At 40.2% G+C, this 25,697-nt stretch overlaps 1 protein-coding gene across 6 annotated transcripts in view; it reads left to right on the forward strand.

Moving 5' to 3' along the window:
• ATP8A1 (ATPase phospholipid transporting 8A1) overlaps nt 1-25,697 on the forward strand; it is a 236,182-nt gene that overhangs the window by 149,825 nt on the left and 60,660 nt on the right. For all 6 annotated transcript variants that reach the window (XM_036852631.1, XM_036852633.1, XM_036852630.1 and 3 more), the window contains one exon: nt 4,614-4,786. In XM_036852631.1, the coding sequence (XP_036708526.1) occupies nt 4,614-4,786 (173 nt within the window). The remainder of the gene's footprint in view (nt 1-4,613; nt 4,787-25,697) is intronic.

The raw sequence follows: 25,697 nt of genomic DNA on the forward strand, positions 1-25,697 counted from the left end.
TGGAGGTATTCATGTCACCTGGAGGACTCAGGAAAACTAGAGTCAGGGGGATGTTTCTTGGCTTATTTATTTGTTCATTGCTTTCCATATGTAGTCTTAAAGGAAAAAAAGAGTGACAGTGGGGGAGAATAAAGATGCAGGGGAGAAGAGGGAGGAACAGAGGTGAGAAAAGAAGGCAGGTCTTCCCCCCAGCTCAGGAATTAGGGAGGATTAGGGAAAGGGAAGTTTTTTTTTTTGTTTTTTTTTTTTTAATTTTATTTATTTATTTATGGCTGTGTTGGGTCTTCGTTTCTGTGCGAGGGCTTTCTCTAGTTGCGGCAAGCGGGGGCCACTCTTAATCGCGGTGCGCGGGCCTCTCACTATCGCGGCCTCTCTTGTTGTGGAGCACAGGCTCCAGACGCGCAGGCTCAGCAGTTGTGGCTCACGGGCCCAGTTGCTCCGCGGCATGTGGGATCCTCCCAGACCAGGGCTCGAACGCGTGTCCCCTGCACTGGCAGGCAGATTCTCAACCACTGCGCCACCAGGGAAGCCCGAAAGGGAAGTTTTGAGGTTAAGAGAGGAAAGTTGAGAGAATTATTTTTGGTACGAATGTTCTCAGTAAGCAGGTAGATGTTTGCTGCACTAACAGAAGCCAAATTTGGAGTCTGAAGAAGGGAAGAAAAGGTCTGGAGTAACCTCTGGGAACAGTGGAATCGGCTAGGCCTGGGTGAAAGTATAGATCAGCAGTAATGAGCACCCATGTAAGAGAGGAGAGCTGGAGTAGAGCCTGTCCTCGGGGGGGGTGATTTTATTCCCTTCTTAGTCCCTGTGGTGTCAGGACTAAGAACAGAGAAGTGTTGGCTGTGGACTGAATTGTGACTTGGCAAAGCAGGAGAGCTTGGAGGAGCTCATAAGGGCCCCTGATGAGCGCTTGGCTAGGTGCAGCCCCTGGGCAGGGAGAGGAGAGCTGAATGCTCAACTGTCGTGTCCACATGGGATGCAGGCTGCGAGAGGTGCAGGCAAATCCCGCTTTCCCTGCGGCTCCTTCCCATACCTGGGTCCCCGCCTGGCGAGACGCCTGAATGCCTGTCTGTCTCCCCAAACTGCCTTTACTTCTGACTCTCCCTGATTATAGCAACAAATGCTCCTTTTCTTTCAGCCCACAAATAAGACTTTGTAGCATAAGGAGATACAGAGCTTTTATGTTGTTGTACTCTGTGGTCTTTTATCCTTTTTCTGAGTTAGCTTCTCATTTATATATTTACACTTTCACATGTCACTAAGTTTAAATGTTTAAACATTTCCCCCTTCAGTAGCCAAAAAGAAAACAAAGCAACAGCTAATGTAGTAATAAATTTATTTCTAGCTACAGGAGATAAGCTTCAATGCAATATGGCCATAAAGTATGGCTCCCAGGCTTAGGGAGAAGCAATAAACTTTCATAAATAAAAGAATTTTAACATACTCCTGGCAGTATAAATAAGGGTGAAATATAACATGTAACTGGCAGCACACAGCCAACAACAGAGCTGCTTACAAAATAAAACTGTAAACTAAAATAAGAAAGTGTTTGCAGCTTTTCTGTTGTTACCTTGAGCCCTAGGTAGGCTGACTGGAGAATTCACTGTGCGAAGATTTTGATTCACCTTCTGAAATGTGATCTCTGTTACATCTCCTGACACCTTTTGATTTGCTGAAGATCTGTGATAATCAGCCAGGAAACCCAGGGGTGCTGACGCCACAAATAAGTTCTCAATACATTTTAAGGTGTTAGAGAACACCCTCAGAAGAAGGGAGAATGGGACGCACAGGACTATGTCAAACAGGCTGGTTCATGAGGGGGCTTTCACAGTTAGGACTACTTGACTTTGAGTCTTGCTTTGCAGCTGATCTATAAAGAAATTTGAAGTCCTCCTGAGGTACATCTCAGGTTTCATTTGGGTTTTCAGATCAGGAGTGACTTGGGCAAAACTTTAAAAAACAGAGTAGCGGATGGATGGATGGATGGATGGATGGATGGATGGATGGATGGATGGATGGATAGGTAAGTAGATAGGTAGATAGGCAGGCAAGCAAATAAATACACAGGTACACACACATGCATTTTAGTGGACAATGCCTTGGTTTGAAAGACTGTTGAAGTAATAATCCCTATTATTCTCTAGAAAATTAAAGAGCACGAAGGAGAAGACTGACTGACTGTCTGTCTCTCTCTCAAATCAGAAGTGATAATAGAGGGGAAATGGAGTGCTTCCAGTGGGGTGATATCAAAATTTATCAGTGCTCTCATTCCATAAATATGTCTTTCCCGAGCATCTGTAATTACAGGCACTGTTTGTGGCTGGGAACCAGATTAAACATTGTCTCTCCCCTCAAGGAACTGAGGGTCTTGCTAGCATAGAGTGAATTACACATGATAGCATGGAGTGAGTCTGGGAGGGCTTGGAAGGACAGCTTGGTTTCAAAGATAGTGGAATATCTCAGGAGGAAAGGGTGGTCCAGAGAGAGGGAATAAAGGAGTCAAGATTGTGAAGAGAAAAGCAAACGAAAGTTAGCTGGACTTGGATTTTAGACTTTATCATGTAAGCAGTAGGAAGCCGTTGAAAAATTTTAGAGCAAGAAGAGACCTGATTTGTGTTTCAAGTTTGTTTTGTAAAGAGAGGGCTCTGTTGGTGGTAAAGACAAGATGAGAAACATGATGAGGGCTCTAGGGAAACAACAGGGGAGATGGCATGGGGATTCCACTTACGATTTGCTATGCCTGGTACTGTTGGTTTCGTTTTTGCTGGATAATGTAGAGAAAGACTAGCTAGTACAGAAATTTAATTCTGAGTTTGGTTTCACTACTTAGTAGCCATGTGTTTTTGGGCAAGGAAATTAAACTCTAAGTCTCATGCTTATCATCTGCAGAATGGGGACAATAGTTGTGCCTCCTGCACAGGGTTGTAGTAAGTGTTAACTGAAGTATTGTATCTGTGTGTGTAGCCCTTAGAACCATGACTGGTGTGTGGTACGTGCTAAATATTGTTTTATTTTATTTCCATTTTTTATCCGTGCATTAATCTGCTTGTTTGTTCATTTCGTCTATGGGAATTTGCTTTTAAGACAATCCAGGGTAATCTGCTACGGATAATCATTGATAAATTTTGCTTGCAGAATCTTGCTGACACTTTTTACCTCCTTTTCTTAAAATTCTCTTGGGCCAAAAATTTCCAGTAGGAAATAGGAGAGTGAGGCCTGTAAATTAAAACAGCTCTTTCCCCCCGATGTAAAGTGTGAACAGAAAATTTTGCAAAGAATGCTGCTATATGGTGGTCCTTCATGTCGCTGTGTGTAACAAGGAACAGGGGAAGTTCTAAATGAAGTTCCAGTGTTCGGAGGGTTGGGCAGTCTTACTTTACGGTACAACACAGTTCTGTTATTTCGATAAACAGATCCTGAAATTCCAGAACATAGTGTGAACCACATTTGAAATATGAATGTAGAAACACCTTCAAAAATCCCCAATGTAAAATTTTAATTACCTCTGTCTTTGCTTCCCTCTTTGTGAAGATAACTCAAATAACTGTACCACAGTCTTAAATTGGAACAATAATTATATCTCCTTTGAATATAACAAAATTTATTATGTATTATTTTTTACTATAGGTGTATTTTATTATCTAAACATAGCTTTGTTAAATTTATTATATAAATAACTGCGGGCTCAGATACTAGCACTCAGAACAAAACTCTAATAGGAAGGTAATTGTTCCTTACATTTCCCTGTGCAGAACCCGTGTTCTGTTTCTTCATAATGTTAGGGCTCCGTTGAAATAAGAAGCTGTCCCTATCAGGTTCTAGGAGGAGTCTACAGGATCTAGGGAGAAAAATTAAGTATCTTGAAATTTTTTCCCTTTGAAGAGCTGGGAAAGCAATAGTTCTTAACAGAGGGAGACAAATACAGCCTCTCTATATAGCTGAGGTGAACAAAGCCTTCCTTGACACTAAAGGTTTTTATTGTGCCTGAAAGTGAACTCTTCATTGATGGAAGGGGTTCTTTTATTCAATCCATCAAGATTACTAGGCCACATGTCACCATCCCCAGCTGAAATACAGCATCATGAAATCACGATTAAAGTTATAGACACCAATTCATGAAGTGGCAAGAGATTACAGATACTACATTTCCTCCTCTTGAGAATTAAGTTTCAGTCGCATTGACAACTTCTGAAAGAATACCCATAAATTATTTAAATTATATTCCCCAACTTTTCCCCTTGATTCATAGCTAAGCAGTTTTGACTAGTTCAATGTTGTTATGCTTTAACAAGATAATGTACTGAAAATATTTTAAGAAGATTGTGACCGTGTGGTTGGAATAATGAGCAAAGATGGCAGGGGAATGGGTGACGTGTAGTCGAGTCCCAACCCTGCTAGGAACCAGGGTATGGCTTTAAGGGAGTCACTCACTTTTTCTGATAATGTTTGTCCAGTCTTCTCTGAGGGGCTTTCGTGAGAATCAGATGAGTGGAGGTATGTGAAAGCAATTTGAAACATGAAAAGCACTAAAAATAACTAAAAGAAGTTGCTGAACAACCTTGGTAGACCAAATGGGAGTAAATGTTGAGGGCATCTTTCGTTTAATTTTACAGGGAACAAGGGAAACTCTCAGTCGTCACTGCACTACCCTTGGTGATGCTCTTCGGAAAGAGAATGACTTTGCTCTTATAATTGATGGGAAAACCCTCAAGTATGCCTTAACTTTTGGAGTACGGCAGTATTTTCTGGACTTAGCTTTGTCGTGCAAAGCTGTTATTTGCTGCAGGTAAGTTCTCCATGGTATTGTCAGATTTTTTTTTTTTTTTTAAACAGATTATTTTTTTAATTTATTTATTTATTTATTTTTGGCTGTGTTGGGTCTTCGTTTCTGTGCGAGGGCTTTCTCTAGTTGTGGCGAGTGGGGGCCACTCTTCATCGCGGTGCGTGGGCCTCTAACTATCGCGGCCTCTCTTGTTGCGGAGCACAGGCTCCAGACGCGCAGGCTCAGTAGTTGTGGCTCACGGGCCTAGTTGCTCCGCGGCATGTGGGATCTTCCCAGACCAGGGCTCGAACCCGTGTCCCCTGCATTGGCAGGCAGATTCTCAACCACTGCGCCACCAGGGAAGCCCGGTATTGTCAGATTTCAGTAATGAGCAACTGGATCCTAAGTTCTTGATTTTTAAAGTTCCTTGAAGTTATTTTATCCAGAATCCATAAATGTCAGGTTATTTATTTATTAATTCATTCACTCAGGGTTCACAAACTGGGATAGCATTTATTAGCAGAGTTTTGAAAGTGAGTCCTGACAATCATTAATGATTATTGTTCATAATTTGAATTGGCAAGTTTCTTGCCATTCTGTGTTTATTTACCTGCATTTCCATCCAGGGTTGTTTCTCTAAAGGTTCTGTTTTCTACACTTAAATCTTTGATTCTGTTGCTTGGACTTATTTGGGGGAATGCATGATGGGAGAAACTAACTGAATCATTTTCCAAATAGCTGAGCATTTTTCTGAAGGCTGTTTATTGACCATGTAATCTTCTGCCCTCTAATTTATAATATTGCCTATATCCTAAATTAAATCTGTTTTTGCGGTATCAAGACCTACTCCATAGAATTGTATTTTTGTGAACTATTTAGCTCCAATCCTTCCTGAACTTCTTGTCAAGAATCTTCCTCATGTCTTTGACTAAATTGTTTAACAATGTCTTCCTAAAACTTAAGTATATTTATGACTATGCCCAGTCTCTCCCTCTGGTCACCATGAAATGCAAGGATTTTCCTCTTTGCCACCCACTTACTGAATCTTACCAGCTGGTCAGACTAGGCGTTGGGTAGCAGTTTCTCAAATTGCTTTCTCTTCATGCGAGATGAAATACTAGCAGGGCTTCCGGAGAATTTCTCAGAATCTGTGCTTTTAACATTATCTTTAAAACTGTACTATTGGCCTTTATTTTTTCTTTTAAAATATATTTATGAATAAAAGAATCTTCTGCTTTTTAAAACTTTTTTTTGTCCAGGCTTTATTTACTTAAATATCCTGTATATGATACTGTCTCTAAACTTATAAGCCATGCCTTATAGGTATTTCCTAAATTTCAGTGGGGTTTTTTTGTGAAATATAGTTTAAACCATACTTAATAAATATCCTAGATAAGTGTCATTTCAGCCTATAAAATTATATTATATTCAGAGCATTAAGAGAGTTGCTTATTATTCCTAGGAATCTAATTATTTCATTTAATTTTTCTTCTCTGTGGCATGTATTAATAAATACTATTACTATAAAGCTTTTAGGCAATACAGTTTACAGATATTTAGTATTAGTAATAATCAGACTCTGCTTAACCATGAAGAAAAAATTGGAAATTATTTTCTTGACTGTCTTATTTAAAAAGCATGAGAAGAGGGAGGGGATATGGGGATATACGTACACATATAGCTGATTCACTTTGTTATACAGCAGAAACTAACACAACATTGTAAAGCAATTATACTCCAACAAAGGTGTTAAAAATAAATAAATAAAAATTAAAAGCATGAGGATACTCATGATTTTTTAATATCTGCTTCTCCAGTGACGTTTCTTGGTTCCTTTGTAAATCTCTTGACCAGGTCTTAGTAATGTTCAACTCTGATGCTCTCCCATCAGGATAATTTTGTGCCAGACTTGGTTGTTTAGTCACTTTCATTAACGGAGGCACAAGGATCAACAAAAGATTGCTCAAAAGCACATTAAGTGATATGGCTGTTGGCTCCTATTCAGAAACAGAACGGACCACAGAGCTGTTTAGATAAAATGACCGGTTCCCTTGAGCCGGCATCCGTTCTGTGCCGACTGTGTGCTGGGGAGAGATGCTGCCCATACCAGGATGAACAGGACGTCCTGCCTGCTCGCCTTCGTATTTGTGTCTGCCTTGTGTTTTAAGCAGACTCACAGCTGGTTTGAAAGACGTGGGAGGCCGATTTCATCGCAGCTGAGCCTCATTCCTAGAGCATTGCTTAACACGGTACCTCCCACCATTCTTCAAAAAGTCGAACCACAAAATTAAACAATAGCAGAGGGAGAGAAAAACTAGAAAGCAGAGTCCAGGGAGAAAAAAATATGTTCTGTGCTTGCGAAATTCCCTCCTGAGATCCTCGTTCTGGATGCTCACGAGTCACATGGACCTCAGCGCCCCTCCAGGTCCCAGGCCCCTGGGAGGGACACACACTGCCGCGCACGTGCAGCTCTGCTCTGACACTGAGCTTATAAAGATGTGGGTGGCCCTTTCCTCCCTCCATCCTGTTTTATGCATGTTTGAGGACCATGCAGGTCCCTCTGCAGACACTGAGTTTTATTTAGAGTTTTAGGGGTTTTTTTAAAAAGTAAAAAACTTTCCTCTGCTTTTTTCCTCTAATTACCTTCATATTCTCTCTTTTCCCCTAAGGACTGTGGTTCATTCGTCTAAGCCCATAATTACATCAGTGCCACTGCCCGATTTATATCTGTGCACCTTCTTGGCCCGGTGCCGCTTGACATTTAAACTATTGGCACAGACCATCTTCTTGTCATTTAGCTTACTGACCTTGAAGCATAATTTCCATGATGATTCCTCACTGTGAGGAATAGGTGGGCAGTTCTGCATATCCTTCTTTACAGTTAAATGCACGCATTCTTACTCGTGGTTTCTCAGATGATTGTAATCTCCTAGCCTCAGGAAATTCTCTATTTTACTCCATTATAAGAAACCCTCCAGATAAATACTGAATATTATTTCAAAATACAGCAGGGCACTGTTTCTCAAATTAGTTTATGTTCATGCTGGCTTTCTAGGTTTTTCCCTCAAACGACTTTACAGTTTCTTTCTTGTCAGTCCACACATGAAGATAATTCAGCATCTGCTCTTCCTCGGCAGTCTTCTCTTTGCTAGAGTGGAAGTAGGGGGAAAGCCTCCCTTAATGGATAATGAGGCTCTGGACATTAGCTCCATCTTCAGGATTACATCAGCCACTTTTCTTCCCTGACATTATCAGCATGAAGGGCAGGAGGCAGTTTTTAGTGTTTGCCTAATTGACAGAGTTGTAAAGATGAGCGTTTTCCCTGAAGAGTCTACAGTTGAATTGAAAGAAACAGTTGTTCTCTGTCAGTTGTCATGACATCTCTTACTCACCATCATTTTCTAAAGGGAATACTCAGAGACAGAAATAATCCCCTGGCCCCCAAATTATTCAGGGCTTTGGAGTGCTGGTTTTGGTTTACAGAGTGAAGGTTGCATGTTATACATCAAATAATTTTTTCAGTTATGTAAAATCCAAGAAGTAAAATAAAATCTGTTTTTATCAGTCTACCAAGTACTGTATTTTCATAGGTACTGTGCAGTTTTTGTTTTTACCGCTGTGCGAATTTACCTGTATAACCTGAGTAGTTTAATAGTAAACATGCATGTTATGTTATAGGAGTTTCTGGTAAGTTTTCCTAGTCCCTTCTTCAGGTACACTGATTTTTACCATTTGGTGTGATCACAGATACTTTTTTTTTTAAATTTTATTTATTTATTTATTTATTTATGGCTGTGTTGGGTCTCCGTTTCTGTGCGAGGGCGTTCTCTAGCCGCGGCGAGCAGGAGCAACTCCTCATCGCGGTGCGCGGGCCTCTCACTGTCGCGGCCTCTCCCGTTGCAGGGCACAGGCTCCAGACGCGCAGGCTCAGTAGTTGTGGCTCACGGGCCTAGTTGCTCTGCGGCATGTGGGATCTTCCCATACCAGGGCTCGAACCCGTGTCCCCTGCATTAGCAGGCAGATTCTCAACCACTGCGCCACCAGGGAAGCCCCACAGATACTTTTGAAGAACAAATGAAAGCTATGGATGAATTTTACACAGACATGTAAAATTGAATGTACCGCTTAAGGGATTTCACAGACTCCCTGGAACTCCTTGGACAGGCAGAGGGGGAAAAGACTTGCTCCAGGACTCATGGAGATTTGTGTACACAGCTAAGATCAAGAGCTATTCTACAAACTAACTGTACCAGATAAATACTTTCTCATCTCAGCTGCCAATATTTTATGCCCTAAGGTCTTACAGATTGTATAATTGATAGAAGGGCACCTAAGCTGGGGATTTATGAAATGCTTGTTCTAGCTTCACTGCTCTGGCACTTTGGATACCTAATGGAATCACTCTGGCCTTGGTTTTGTGACCTGTAAAATGAAGAGCTTAGCATATAGCAGTGATTCAAATACTCCAGGGAGGATGGATGTCTACAGCAGTTAAGATTGGAGCTTCTCTGGCATAGAAAGGTGGGAAACCTGTGCACACAGGCACCCTTCCTGGGTTAGCTTCTTCCAGCTTGAGAGCTACTAGGCCAGGGGACCTCTCCTAGCCCTTTCAGTTTTTGGATGAACCCTACTTCTTTTGGCCACTCTGTGCTGGGAAGAGTCTGTCTACTGCTTGGATCTGCTTAATTCAGGGAAGCATCTGTTCTACCTCTTTTAATATTCCCTCCAGAAGAGAGTGGGAACGTTGCAGTGGAGCATCTCTGTGTGTTAAATAGCATGTGGTTTCAGAGATCCTCGTCAGTTCACATAAGCCAGCCTTTCAAAGAATCTTACATTTTTTCTGTAGTTGTCAGTTTAGCTTAAACATATTTTGAAACTTATGTTCTGTGACAGCTGGTTGAAAATTGGCCTAGAGCCTCCAAGCTTTTAGACTGTCTAGTAATCACCGTTCTCCTACATAATTTATGTACTCATGTCTTCTGAAAAGCAGAAGTGAAATTGAAGTAAGCATTTTTCCCTACTTGCAACATCTCTAATCAAAGTTTAACCCCCTTTTAGGCCCTTTTCCCCATAGTGCATAAGAAAACACTTGACTTCAGTGAGTGTCCTCACTCGGGAGTGGCATTCCAGGCAAAACCTTTCACCTGAGTCCGATCGAGGGGCCCTCCAAGAAGGCGTCTAAAGGGACACCTTGAATACTTTCTGTCATAGCCTGAGAATGTTAAGTAAAGGGTCAAGACAGATCCGCTTCTTGAATCTTTTGGGATTGTCTTAAACTTTAAGGATTTGTCTAAATAAATGTTCTACTTAAAGGGTAGTCATAAAGCACAAATGAAGCTAATAAATGCTCAACAGACATTCCTTTAAAGAAAGAAGTTTGTGAATACGTTGGATGCCAAGCAGATGTTTGGCTTTGAGAAGACTTAACAAATGCTTAATGAATGTCAACCATATATCTGCTTCCAAGAGAATATGAATAAATGTTTGCAATGTTGAGAGAATATTTCTTTCATACATGTATGGCTAAAAGAGGACACACTGAATAAATTTTATAACTTCATAAAATGCCCATATTTTGTGTTAATATAATAATAAGTTGCTCAGCCCTGTTCGTCTCATTTGCTTTTCTACCTCTACTGAGTAATGTTAAAGGAAATACATGGCCATATTATAGCCTGGTAGCCAATTATGATGATGTACATCATCAGGGAAGTCCATATTGGACAGTAAAATATCTAAAAACTTATGAGAAATCTAAATGCTATAGAATCCCACTGTAATTCATTATATAGTTTTAGATGTGACTCAATTTACATAAACCACCATCACTAACACACATACACAAACACACAATAATTAGAACCACAGATTGTATAATTCTGATAAAACAGAGTTAGACTGTACTGGAAAGTACATCAAGCATAAGTGTAAAGCTCAGTGAATTTTTACAAAGTGAACACACTCCCGTGTCAATCACCCAAACATGACCAGCACCCCAGATGCCCCATCATGCTTCCTGTATTTTATTATCTTCCCAAGGATAACTGCTAACTTGATTTCCATCACCATCTTTCTTAAGTTATATCTTGTTCATTTCAGTCTTTTTCTGTTTTGTATCTTGCTCATTTGGAGTACACATATGTGTCTTCCATAGCTACATTCCAATTCTTTATGATTCTTTTCTGTTCAGCAGTTTTAAGTACAGAGCTCCGCAGCCTCACACTAAAGGCCTCCCTAAAGCTTCACATCAGTCATTAAATCAGTACTACTCTAATATGTTCTTCAGTCAAATACAGATCCACCTAAGAGATAATTTACACTTCTCCTTCAGTTCTACAGTGATAGAATGAAAGGACTTCATTTTCCAATTTGCTAAGGACATGGTATATAGAATCTACAGCATTATCTGATCTGTCAAACTACTGATCGCACCATGTGGGAAAAAGAAGCAGAGTTAGTTTGGTGTAACTGGTTCTCCTTGAACCCTTTATGGTTTCTAGTAATTACCTTCTTGTTAATAAACCTATCTGAGCGATCCCCACTTAGGGAAAATTAAAGGTTTAGTGTCTTGATCCAGACTAGAGTTCCAAGAGTTGAGATCATGTAGAATAGTAAGTCATGGCTGTCTAGAAGCTGTGCGACATGGAGTGAAGAGAAAAGAGAGACAGCATCCTAGCAGAAAGATGATCCTCGGAAAACAAAAGGCATATTGCCAAGAGAGCAGTGAGAGAAACAACAAATGCATGTAATATGATGGGCTTTTTTTTTTTTTAATGTAACTTTTTTTAACATCTTTATTAGAGTATAATTGCTTTACAATGGTGTGTCAGTTTCTGCTTTATAACAAAGTGAATCAGTTATACATATACATATGTCCCCATATCTCTTCCCTCTTGCATCTCCCTCCCTCCCACCCTCCCTATCCCACCCCTCTAGGTGGTCACAAAGCACCAAGCTGATCTCCCTGTGCTATGCGGCTGCTTCCCACTAGCTATCTATTTTACGTTTGGTAGTGTATATATGTCCATGCCACTCTCTCACTTTGTCCCAGCTTACCCTTCCCCCTCCCCGTATCCTCAAGTCCATTCTCTAGTAGGTCTGCATCTTTATTCCCGTCTTGCCCCTAGGTTCTTCTGACCGTTTTCTTTCTTTTTTTTTAGATTCCATATATATGTGTTAGCATATGGTATTTCTTTTCCTCTTTCTGACTTACTTCACTGTATGACAGTCTCTAGGTCCATCCACCTCACTACAAATAACTGAGTTTCGTTCCTTTTTATGACTGAGTAATATTCCATTGTATATATGTGCCACATCTTCTTTATCCATTCATCCGATGATGGACACTTAGGTTGCTTCCATGTCCTGGCTATTGTAAATAGAGCTGCAATGAACATTTTGGTACATGACTCTTTTTGAATTATGGTTTTCTCAGGGTATATGCCCAGTAGTGGGATTGCTGGGTCATATGGTAGTTCTATTTTTAGTTTTTTAAGGAACCTCCACACTGTTCTCCATAATGGCTGTATCAATTTACATTCCCACCAACACTGCAAGAGAGTTCCCTTTTCTCCACACCCTCTCCAGCATTTATTGTTTGTAGATTTTTTGATGATGGCCATTCTGACCGGTGTGAGATGGTATCTCATTGTAGTTTTGATTTGCATTTCTCTAATGATTAATGATGTTGAGCATTCTTTCATGTGTTTGTTGGCAATCTGTATATCTTCTTTGGAGAAATGTCTATTTAGGTCTTCTGCTCATTTTTGGATTGGGTTGTTTGTTTTTTTGTTATTGAGCTGCATGAGCTGTTTGTAAATTTTGGAGATTAATCCTTTGTCAGTTGCTCCATTTGCAAATATTTTCTCCCATTCTGAGTGTTGTCTTTTGGTCTTGTTTATGGTTTCCTTTGCTGTGCAAAAGCTTTTAAGTTTCATTAGGTCCCATTTGTTTGTTTTTGTTTTTATTTCCATTTCTCTAGGAGCTGGGTCAAAAAGGATCTTGCTGTGATTTATGTCATACAGTGTTCTGCCTATGTTTTCCTCTAAGAGTTTGATAGTGTCTGGCCTTACATTTAGGTCTTTAATCCATTTTGAGTTTATTTTTGTGTATGGTGTTAGGGAGCGTTCTAATTTCATTCTTTTACATGTACCTGTCCAGATTTCCCAGCACCACTTATTGAAGAAGCTGTCTTTTCTCCACTGTATATGCTTGCCTCCTTTATCAAAGATAAGGTGACCATATGTGTGTGGGTTTATCTCTGGGCTTTCTATCCTGTTCCATTGATCTATATTTCTGTTTTTGGGCCAGTACCATACTGTCTTGATTACTGTAGCTTTGTAGTATAGTCTGAAGTCAGGGAGCCTGATTCCACCAGCTCCATTTTTCGTTCTCAAGATTGCTTTGGCTATTCAGGGTCTTTTGTGTTTCCATACAAATTGTGAAATTTTTTCTTCTAGTTCTGTGAAAAATCCCAGTGGTAGTTTGATAGGGATTGCATTGAATCTGTAGATTGCTTTGGGTAGTATAGTCATTTTCACAATGTTGATTCTTCCAATCCAAGAACATGGTATATCTCTCCATCTATTTGTATCATCTTTAATTTCTTTCATCAGTGTCTTATAGTTTTCTGCATACAGGTCTTTTGTCTCCTTAGGTAGGTTTATTCCTAGATATTTTATTCTTTTTGTTGCAGTGGTAAATGGGAGTGTTTTCTTAATTTCACTTTCAGATTTTTCATCATTAGTGTATAGGAATGCAAGAGATTTCTGTGCATTAATTTTGTATCCTGCTACTTTACCAAATTCATTGATTAGCTCTAGGAGTTTTCTGGTAGCATCTTTAGGATTCTCTATGTATAGTATCATATCAGCTGCAAACAGTGACAGCTTTACTTCTTCTTTTCCGATTTGGATTCCTTTTATTTCTTTTTCTTCTCTGATTGCTGTGGCTAAAACTTCCAAAACTATGTTGAATAATAGTGGTTGGAGTTGACAACCTTCTCTTGTTCCTGATCTTGGAGGAAATGGTTTCAGTTTTTCACCATTGAGAACGATGTTGGCTGTGGGTTTGTCATATATGGTCTTTATTATGTTGAGGTAAGTTCCCTCTATGCCTACTTTCTGCAAGGTTTTTATCATAAATGGGTGTTGAATTTTGTCGAAAGCTTTCTCTGCATCTATTGAGATGATCATATGGTTTTTCTTATTCAATTTGTTAATATGGTTTATCACATTGATTGATTTGCATATTGAAGAATCCTTGCATTCCTGGGATAAACCCCGCTTGATCATGGTGTATGATCCTTTTAATGTGCTGTTGGATTCTGTTTGCCAGTATTTTGTTGAGGATTTTTGCATCTATGTTCATCAGTAATATTGGCCTGTAGTTTTCTTTCTTTGTGACATCTTTGTCTGGTTTTGGTATCAGAGTGATGGTGGCCTCATAGAATGAGTTTGGGAGTGTTCCTCCCTCTGCTATATTTTGGAAGAGTTTGAGAAGGATAGGTGTTAGCTCCTCTCTAAATGTTTGATAGAATTCGCCTGTGAAGCCATCTGGTCCTGGGCTTTTGTTTGTTGGAAGATTTTTAATCACAGTTTCAATTTCAGTGCTTGTGATTAGTCTGTTCATATTTTCTATTTCTTCCTGGTTCAGTCTCGGAAGGTTGTGCATTTCTAAGAATGTGTCCATTTCTTCCAGGTTGTCCATTTTATTGGCATATAGTTGCTTGTAGTAATCTCTCATGATCCTTTGTATTTCTGCAGTGTCAGTTGTTACTTCTCCTTTTTCATTTCTAATTCTATTGATTTGAGTCTTCTCCCTTTTTTTCTTGATAAGTCTGGCTAATGGTTTATCAATTTTCTTTCTCTTCTCAGAACCAGCTTTTAGTTTTATTGATCTTTGCTATCATTTCCTTCATTTCTTTTTCATTTATTTCTGATCTGATCTCTATGATTTCTTTCCTTCTGCTAACTTTGGGGTTTTTTTGTTCTTCTTTCTCTAATTGCTTTAGGTGTCAGGTTAGGTTGTTTGAGATGTTTCTTGTTTCTTGAGGTAGGCTTGTATAGCTATGAACTTCCCTCTTAGAACTGCTTTTGCTGCATACCATAGGTTTTGGGTTGTTGTGTTTTCATTGTCATTTGTTTCTAGGTATTTTTTGATTTCCTCTTTGATTTCTTCAGTGATCTCTTGGTTATTAAGTAGTGTGTTGTCTAGCCTCCATGTGTTTGTATTTCTTACAGATTTTTTCCTATAATTGATATCTAGTTTCATAGCGTTATGGTCGGAAAAGATACTTGGTATGATTTCAATTTTCTTAAATATACCAAGGCTTGATTTGTGACCCAAGATATGATCTATCCTGGAGAATGTTCCATGAGCACTTGAGAAGAAAGTGTATTCTGTTGTTTTTGGATGGAATGTCCTATAAATATCAATTAAGTCCATCTTGTTTAATGTATCATTTAAAGCTTGTGTTTCCTTATTTATTTTCATTTTGGGTGATCTGTCCATTGGTGAAAGTGGGGTGTTAAAGTCCCCTACTATGATTGTGTTACTGTCGATTTCCCCTTTTATGGCTGTTAGCATTTGCCTTATGTATTGAGGTGCTCCTATGTTGGGTGCATAAATATTTACCATTGTTATATCTTCTTCTTGGATTGATCCCTTGATCATTATGTAGTGTCCTTCTTTGTCTCTTGTAATAGTCTTTGTTTTAAAGTCTATTTTGTCTGATATGAGAATTGCTACTCCAGCTTTCTTTTGATTTCCATTTGTGTGGAATATCTTCTTCCATCCCCTCGCTTTCAGTCTGTATGTGTCCCTAAGTCTGAAGTGGGTCTCTTGTAGACAGCATATATACGGGTCTTGTTTTTGTATCCGTTCAGCCAATCTGTGTCTTTTGGTTGGAGCATTTAATCCATTTACTTTTAAGGTAATTATCGATATGTATGTTCCTATTACCATATTCTTAATTGTTTGGGGTTTATTGTTGTAGGTCTTTTCCTTCTCTTGTGTTTCCTGCCTAGAGAAGTTCCTTTAGCATTTGTTGTAGAGCTGGCTTGGTGGTGCTGAATTCTCTTAGCTTTTGCTTGTCTGTAAAGCTTTTAATTTCTCCGTCAAATCTGAATGAGATCCTTGCTGGGTAGAGTAATCTTGGGTGTAGGTTTTTCTCTTTCATCACTTTAAATATGTCCTGCCACTCCCTTCTGGCTTGCAGAGTTTCTGCTGAAAGATCAGCTGTTAACCTTATGGAGATTTCCTTATGTGTTACTTGTTGTTTTTCCCTTGCTGCTTTTAATATTTGTTCTTTGTATTTAATTTTTGATAATTTGATTAATATGTTTATTGGCGTGTTTCTCCTTAGATTTATCCTGTATGGGACTCTCTGTGCTTCCTGGACTTGATTAAATATTTCCTTTCCTATATTAGGGAAGTTTTCAACTATAATCTCTTCAAATATTTTCTCAGTCCCTTTCTTTTTCTCTTCTTCTGGGACGCCTATAATTCGAATGTTGGTGCGTTTAATGTTGTCCCAGAAGTCTCTGAGACTGTCCTCAATTCTTTTCATTCTTTTTTCTTTATTCTGCTCTGCAGTAGTTATTTCCACTATTTTATCTTCCAGGTCACTTATCCATTCTTCTGCCTCAGTTATTCTGCAATTGATCCCTTCTAGAGAATTATTAATTTCATTTATTGTGTTGTTCATCTCTGTTTGTTTGCTCTTTAGTTCTTCTAGGTCCTTATTAAACGTTTCTTGTATTTTCTCCATTCTATTTCCAAGATTTTGGATCATCTTTACTATCGTTATTCTGAATTCTTTTTCAGGTAGACTGCCTATTTCCTCTTCATTTGTTAGGTCTGGTGGGTTTTTGCCTTGCTCCTTCATCTGCTGTGTGTTTCTCTGTCTTCTCATTTTGCTTAACTTACTGTGTTTGGGGTCCCCTTTTCACAGGCTGCAGGTTCGTAGTTTCCGTTGTTTTTGGTATCTGTCCCCAGTGGCTAAGGTTGGTTCAGTGGGTTGTGTAGGCTTCCTGGTGGAGGGGACTAGTGCCTGTGTTCTGGTGGATGAGGCTGGATCTTGTCTTTCTGGTGGGCAGGTCCACGTCTGGTGGTGTGTTTTGGGGTATCTGTGGCCTTATTATGATTTTAGGCAGCCTCTGTGCTAATGGATGGGGTTGTGTTCCTGTCTTGCTAGTTGTTTGGCATAGGGTGTCCTGCCCTGTAGCTTGCTGGTCGTTGAGTGGAGCTGGGTTTTGGCGTTGAGATGGAGACCTCTGGGAGATTTTCACCGTTTGGTATTACGTGGAGCTGGGAGGTCTCTTGTGGACCAGTGTCCTGAACTTGGCTCTCCCACCTCAGTGGCACAGCTGTGATGCATGTCTGGAGCACCAAGAGCCTGTCCTCCACACGGCTTAGAATAAAAGGGAGAAAAAAAGAAAGAAAGAAAGAAGAAGATAAAATAAAGTAAAATAAAATAAAATAAAGTTATTAAAATAAAAAATAAGTATTAAAAAAAAATTTTAGGGGCTTCCCTGGTGGCGCAGTGGTTGAGAGTCTGCCTGCTGGTGCGGGGGACGCGGGTTCGAGCCCTGGTCTGGGAGGATCCCACATGCCGCAGAGCGGCTGGGCCCGTGAGCCACAACTACTGAGCACGCGCATCTGGAGCCTGTGCCCCGCAACGGGAGGGGCCGCGATAGTGAAAGGCCCGCGCACCGCGATGAAGAGCGGTCCCCGCACCGCGATGAACAGTGGTCCCCACTTGCCGCAACTAGAGAAAGCCCTCGCACGAACCGAAGACCCAGCACAGCCAAAAATAAATAAATAAATAAATAAAGTAGCTATAAAATTTAAAAAAAAAAAAAAAAAAATTTTAAGTAATAAAAAAAAAAGACGGACAGACAGAACCCTAGGACAAATGGTAAAAAGCAAAGCTATACAGACAAAATCACACACAGAATAATCATACACATACATACTCACAAAAAGCAAAAAAGGGAAAAACATATATATATATCATTGCTCCCTAAGTCCACCACCTCAATTTGGGATGATTCATTGTCTATTCACGTATTCCACAGATGCAGGGTACATCAAGTTGATTGTGGAGATTTAATCCACTGCTCCTGAGGCTACTGGGAGAGATTTCCCTTTCTCTTCTTTGTTCGCACAGCTCCTGGGGTTCAGCTTTGGATTTGGCCCCGCCTCTGCTTGTAGGTCGCCTGAGGGCGTCTGTTCCCCGCCCAGACAGGTGGGGGTTAAAGGAGCATCTGATTAGGGGGCTCTGGCTCACTCAGGCCGGGGGTAGGGAGGGGTACGGATGCAGGGCGAGCCTGCAGCAGCAGAGGCCGGCGTGACGTTGCACCAGCCTGAGGCGCACCGTGTGTTCTCCCGGGGAAGTTGTCCCTGGATCACGGGACCTTGGCAATGGCGGGCTGCACAGGCTCCCAGGAGGGGCGGTGTGGAGATTGACCTGTGCTCGCACACAGACTTCTTAGTGGCGGCAGCAGTAGCCTTAGCATCTCATGCCCGTCTCTGAGGTCCGCGCTGATAGCCGCAGCTCGCGCCCGTCTCCGGAGCTCCTTTAAGTGGTGCTCTTAATCCCCTCTCCTCACGAACCAGGAAACAAAGAGGCAAGAAAAAGCCTCTTGCCTCTTTGGCAGCTCCAGACCTTTTCCCGGACTCCCTCCCGGCTAGCTGTGGTGCACTGACCCCTTCAGGCTGTGTTCACGCTGCCAACCCAAGTCCTTTCCCTGCGAAGCCCGAGCCTCAGCTCCCAGCCCCCGCCCGCCCCGGCGGGTGAGCAGACAAGCCTCTCGGGCTGGTGAGTGCTGGTCAGCGCCGAGCCTCCGTGCGGGAATCTCTCCACTTTGCCCTCCGCACCCCTGTTGCTGCGCTCTCCTCCATGGCTCCGAAGCTCCCCCCCTCTGCCACCCACCGTCTCCGCCCACGAAGGGGCTTCCTAGTGTGTGGAAACCTTTCCTCCTTCACAGCTCCCTCCCACTGGTGCAGGTCCCGTCCCTATTCTTTGTCTCTGGTTTTTCTTTTTTCTTTTGCCCTACCCAGGTACGTGGGGAGTTTCTTGCCTTTTGGGAGGTCTGACATCTTCTGCCAGCATCCCGTAGGTGTTCTGTAGGAGTTGTTCCACATGTAGATGTATTTCTGATGTATTTGTGGGGAGGAAGGTGATCTCTGCGTCTTACTCCTCCGCCATCTTGAAGCTCCTCCTGATGGGCTTTATATTGAGGCACGAAAGAAGAGATGATTCCAGGTAGCATTTTCCAAGAGGGAACATTAAAATGGAGCAAGGGTGGGCAAACTTTTTCTGTAAAGAGCCAGATAGTAAGTATTTCAGGCTTTGCAGGCCATATAGTCTCTGTCACAACTACTTAACTCTGACAGTGTAGTTTGAAAGCAGCTTTAGACAATATGTAAGTGAATGGGTGTGGCTATGATCTCATAAGACTTTATGTAAAAATAGGATGCTGCCTGGATTTGACCCTGGGGCCATAGTTAGCCAACCCATTATGGAGTGTCGATTGCTCATGAATGAACAGTAAAGGGAGTCGATTTTGACGCATCTTTTCCGTAATATTGATGGAGATCACCCCAGACTCCCTAGTCTGTAATTTATAGGCTCTTTCTTTTATTTTCTTGAAAACTGAGACATTTGCCCCTCTCTCCTCACCTGGCATGTTTCCATTCCTCCATGATTCCTCAAAAATGACTGACGTTCTTTCTGTGGTGACAGCTGCACAGTCTGGCATCTCCATTCAATCTTTCTGTGCCCTTGGATTCAAGAAAATCCCTTAAAATGTGGATATTTCCTGAAGTCAATTTGTTTTTAAAACGACGTGGTCAATTAGCAAGAGATATATGAGGAACCCAGGACCACAAAAGGATTAATGCTCTGTCACCCCAGTGCCTTCCCTCTAGGGGGAGGTGCCAGCAAGGTGCTAGAAGACAAGGGCAGCCAGGAATCAAGGTGGAAGATATGCAGCTCGCCTTTTCCCTAAGCTGGAAACATCGTGGAGTCTTGAACTAAAGGAAATTTCTTCTTGGATTTTTATATATTATTTAGTGTTTGCCCTTCATCCACCAGTCACTTTTCACTCCTCTTAGACAAACCATCTCAAGTATTAATAGTTCCCATCCATCTGCAAATACTATATTTTGTATATCTGTGTAGATTAGCTATGAAAAATATATAATATGTTATATGTGATCGATTTGAGGAATAAACACATATTTATAAGACATTCCAGCATAAATTTTTTTGCCTTTTTTATTTTTTCTACATGTTCTGAGACCTTTTCAGTTACCATATGTAGGACAAGTTCATTTCTTCTCACCACTGCTTACTATTTTCCTGATGAATATACACCATTTTATTTATCTCTTCTATAGTGATAGCCACATGGGTTGCCCCTAAATCTTTACTACCACAGAAAGTGCTGAAATGAATATCCAATGTATGCACCCACACAAGTGTTCTTCTAGGATATATACTTAGGAATGGTAATGCTTGGCTGTGGGAGATATATATATATATATTTCAGTTCAATCAGAATTGTCTCATTGCCCCAAAACAGCTGCACTAGTGTGTACTCCCATATCCATGTAGCAAGGTTGCTGTTTCCCTAAACACCAGCACTTGGCATTCCTTATTTTATAACTTTGCCAGTTTGATGTTTGAAAAGTAGCACCTTGTTTTGATTTTTGTTTCTGTGAGTACTAGGGAGATTGAGTAGTTCTTTATTTAACGATTTACCTCTCTGGATTTCTGCTTTTGAAGTTCTTTCTTCCCCTTTCTTTCTTTTTTTTTCTTTCTTTCTTTCTTGCTTTCCTTTCTTTGTCTCATTCCCTTCCATTCCTTCTTCCTTCCTTCCTCCCTCTCTTCCTCCCTCCCTCCCTTCCTTCCTTCCCTTCCAATGTTTTCAAGAACCCATTATGTGCCAGGCACCTTTATATGTGCTATAAATAGAGCAGTGAACAATAGAAAATAATACTCCCTGCCTTTCACATTGTAGCTATTATTCAATAAAATAAATACACATATGCATATTCAAAAGGCAATAAGTGCTGTGTGTCTGTGGATAGTAACAATTTATTATATATCAGACAGACATATAAAGTCAGTGGTAACACTTGCTATGAAGAAAAGTAGCACATTGAAAAAGGATAGTGATACAGAGCTTTCTGTTGTGTTTCCTGTATTTCTTTCTGCCTGTGTACTAGAATTCTTTGTGTGTTTTGGATATCAATTCTTTGTTGAGTATAGACATGGCAGATATCTTCTCATCTGATTCCCTTCTTAATTCTGCCTGTGGTATTCTTCCTTGAACAGAAGTCATTGACCTTGAGATAGTCAAATTCCATTAATTTTTCCCTTTATGGTTTGTGCTTTGGAGATAGTAAGAACTTCTCACTCACAAAGATATTCTCCTACATTTCCTTCTGTTAACTTTATGGCTTTTTGTTTTTTGGATAGGTCTTTAAGCTTATTTTTTTATATCTGTGTTGTGAATGAGAAGGGATCCAGTGTTATTCGTTTTTACATAATGAGCAAATTCTCCCAATGCTTATTAAACAGTCCACCCTTTTCCTCTGTTTGTAATGCCATATGATCCAGAACTCAAGCTCCGGAGCCAGACTTTCCAGAGTCTAAGTCCAGGCTCCACCTCTTATTAGCTGAGTAACACATTGCTTAACTTCTCCAGCTTCAGTTTCTTCATCTTTGAAATAGAGACAAAAATAATTGTTTTCCTGGAATTGTGAGGAATAAATGGATTAAAATATGTACTCAGTGCATTATTAAAATTATGCTTCTCTTAGAAATGCTATCAAATTTTCTTTTATATAGCTAATTGAACATTTCTGATGGGAGGAATACTATAAAGATTTCTCTTTGACCACTGTGGCCTTTTCTGTGTCCTAAATTCTATTTTGTCTGGTATTAAAATTGCTAACCTGGGCTTCCCTGGTGGCGCAGTGGTTGAGAATCTGCCTGCTAATGCAGGGGACACAGGTTCGGGCCCTGGTCTGGGAAGATCCCACATGCCACGGAGCAGCTAGGCCCGTGAGCCACAACTACTGAGCCTGCGCGTCTGGAGCCTATGCTCCGCAACAAGAGAGGCCGCGATAGTGAGAGGCCCGCGCACCGCGATGAAGAGTGACCCCCGGTTGCCACAACTAGAGAAAGCCCTCGCACAGAAACGAAGACCCAACACAGCCAAAATTAAAAATTAATTAATTAATTAATTTAAAAAAAAAACCCACAGCTATCATCATATGTAGTGGTAAAGAAATGGATGCTTAAAAAAAAAAAAAATTGCTAACCTGGCTTTCCTTTGTTTCGTATGGGCCTTGTCTTTTTCTTCCCCCACTAAACCCCTATGTTCAATCCTTCTGTATAACGTAGCCTCTAAGAATGCTGTCCTGTCTCTAAATCCACACTGCTTAGTGTTGAATTCTGTCTTCACCACTTACTTGCTGTTTTACCTTAAGTTATGTAATCTTTCTGTGCCTCAGTGTCCTCATTTGTAAAATGGCAATACTAGTAATCTATCTCATATAGGGCTCTTCTGAGAATTGAACGAATTAAAACAAGTAAAGTGCTCAGAACATAGTGAACAAATAAGTGTTATATTAGCTGTTATTGTGAAGTGTGTCTCTTTTAGACACCATATTGCTGGATCTTTTTGTTTTAGTAATGCGAGAATCTGTGTCTTTTAATCAATGAATTTAACCCATTTATGTTTATTATAATTATTTCCATGTTTGGCCTCATGTCTTCAATCTTATTTTGTGTTTTCCATTTATTATGCTTTTTTGTTTCTTTTTTCTCCCCCTCCTTCCATTGTCTGAATCAGATTTTCTTCAGCTGGTTTGAAAGCTTTACAATCTATAACTATGCTGTGTCTGATTATTTCTAATTTTTGGTAACCGTATTTGTGCTTATTGTCTATATGTATTAGTATGTCTTCCCTTCCCTCCCCCTCCCCCATAAAGAGACAGGTACTGAAAGTATTAAAGTAATTTTGTGCATGCATCCAGGAGCAGTCAGGTTACTTTCTTTGTAAGTGATCTAATTTTTCTCTCTAGAAGCTTTCAGAAATGTTTCTTAATCTTAGTTTAACCATAATGTTTCTAGTGGTAGATACCTCTTCCTTACATTTCTTTTTGGTGCTGTATTAATACAGCCCTTTCAATCTAAGGATAAATTTCTTTAATTCTGGAAAATTATTAACTATTCTTTTTCATTTTATTCTCTTTTATTCTCTTCTTGGACTCCCATTATATATGTGTAGTCACCTTTATTCCTTCATTTCATTTTTCTCATAATCTGTCCTTTAATTTCCTGATTTCTTTTGGGAAAATTTTTTGTTTGCACTATCAAGTTCTATCATTTCTACTACTCATTTTACTATTGGCTTCTTTATTTTAGCAGTTATATTTTTATATAACTTATTTTTGATTGCTTCTTCATTATAACTGCTTGTTCCGGTTTCATGTTGCCAGTATCTTTCCATATCTTTCCAGGGTTTTTTTCCCCATACTTCTTTTAAATTCTTGTTATATCTGGTTTTACAAGTTCTTCTTTCTTATAAGTTACTGTATTTCTTTTGTGCTCATGATCTTCTGTCTTATAAATATTCCCTGTGAGACTATTTTTCCCCATTTGTTCTAGTGGGCAGTAATGTTCCTTTTTGGGGGAAAGGTGAAAGCTGGGTCCTAACTTGAGGCAAATTTGGAGACAGGGTTCGGTCTGAGCTTAGTTTTCCCCCAGTTCCTTTACCCAAGAACTGCTCTTGCTAGAGGCAGCCACATTGTGATGGAGTTGCCTCAGTGAGGTAATATTCAAGGGTTCGCAGCACACCCATATTATTGGCACCTGTCCCTGCCTGGCTTCATGCCCTGAGGTGTACCAGAAAGCTCTGACTTTCCTCTTCCAAGGCATGAGGTGAGAATTTTCCTGAGGTTTTAAGCTTTAGAACATTGAGGATAATCCTGGAATTGGTGTGTTTTGTTTTTCAAGCACATTATTTTGTGGACTTTGAGTTTCAACAGGTTCCAAGCCTAAGCCAAAGTTCACAGTTGCAATGAGAGAGGAGCCCCTTAGCTCCATCCAGCCTGGTCTCAACCCCCTCACACTGGTCAGCCTGGGCTTGCACAGGGTACCATGGAGAGCGAAAAGTACAGCTGGAAAGCTTCTCCCACCTGATTGTTCATCTATGGGCTCTGGCACACCACTCTTTCCATGCCATTTACCTTCTAATAGTCATCCATCATTTCCTGTTTCCCCAAAGGTTTATCACAGATTTTGTGTTAACTGATAAATGTGACCCTGAAATCTAGTGAACTCCTTTTTTAACTCATGGCATCTTCAGGGTTTTATTCCAATTTCTGTCAATAATCTGTGCTGCCACTTTTTCCATCTTCTACTAGGTATTTCTGAGAGAAGGTTCCTTGGAGAAACCTATCCACGTAGGAGAGAATTCAAAAATAATGCAAGTGGGGGATGGAGGAAGGAAGGAAAGAAGGGCAAGTTGATTTTATTTAAGCCTAAAGAAGCTCCAGCCTTTCATCACCTACCCAGAGTCATGGGAAAGGGGAAGAAAATCAGTGCCCATGTGGTCCCTGAACAGATATGGTGAATGGGAAGAGATGGTGGCCATAGGTCTTACCACTCTGAGAGCCAGGTCACCATAGGGCAGAGCTTAAAGGGAGAAGCACTCAGCCTTCTTGAGTGGATGTGCTTCCTAGTTGGAAGCCCACCAGTCCAATCAAGTGAGGCTCTCTAGACAAAAAGAGGTGGCTGGGCCTTGTCCCATGTTGGAGAAACTTCTGTCTCTCTCTACCACTCCTGTCTCCTTAAAGCGAGAGTCCATAGAGAAACCCCTGTTATATAGGCTCTTAATATTTAACTTCTGGGACAGTAGCTCAATAAAAGTCCTTAAATAATAACTCTTAGGGGCAGAAGGAGGGTTCTGAGATCTTCTACTCTCTTTTCCTTTCTTCTCCTTATATTCTTCCATAGAAATTTCATCACATAGTAAAGGAATTGAATAAATGGAAATTTTGCAAGAAAGAGAAATTCATCTCATTATCCATGATGCTAAGATTACAACTCTTATTCATGTTTGACAGTTCACTGTTAGGAGGCAGTCTGCTGTGTATCTACAGTATAGAGGAACTATGTAAAGGATTATTGGATTCTTCAGGCTTTCTCAAATTGAAGGTTTGTGACAACCCTGTGTTGTCAAATGATGGTTAGCATTTTTTAGCAATAAAGTATTTTTAATTAAGGTATGTATATATGTATATATCTTTTGAGCAGTCCAAATTAATATTTTTAAGGCACTGCTACGATATTCTTTTTTAGTTCCTATTGCTTAGAGTAGTCTGCTATGTGTTGAGTACAGTGCTAGGTCCCAGATAATTAGATGGATGGATAGATGGGTAGATTGATTTTTTTTTTTTAATGAACAGTACCACTGTGGTAAACTGTTCTATGGTGTGAATACTATAATAAAGATTTCTTCTAGGAGGCATTTTCTTTTTAGTGCCTTAAAGGCACTAAAGGTCTGTTTGCCAATTAATAGTTCAGGATGCCTATGCACACACACATACATGCATATTCAAACATACACTGTCAATGTGATCAATCATTATTTAAAATATTATCTAAACCATTGAAACGGAAGTTTACCTGTAACAACAAAATTCCACAAAAGAGAAGTTTTGCATCTAAAATGCATTGCAAAAGGAAATCTTGTTTAAAGATACTTTCCTTTTTTTGCCCTGTGGCCAGGCTATCTGTATTTTGTTTCTGTAGACTCAATTTCCCCGTATTATAAATTCCCCTTGATGCCTCTGACTTCACAGTATGTCAACAGATGTTGCTTTTGGAGACTAGGAAAGCACTCACTCCTCA

This window comes from Balaenoptera musculus, chromosome 5, assembly GCF_009873245.2.
Source record: "Balaenoptera musculus isolate JJ_BM4_2016_0621 chromosome 5, mBalMus1.pri.v3, whole genome shotgun sequence".
Taxonomy (NCBI): domain Eukaryota; kingdom Metazoa; phylum Chordata; class Mammalia; order Artiodactyla; family Balaenopteridae; genus Balaenoptera; species Balaenoptera musculus.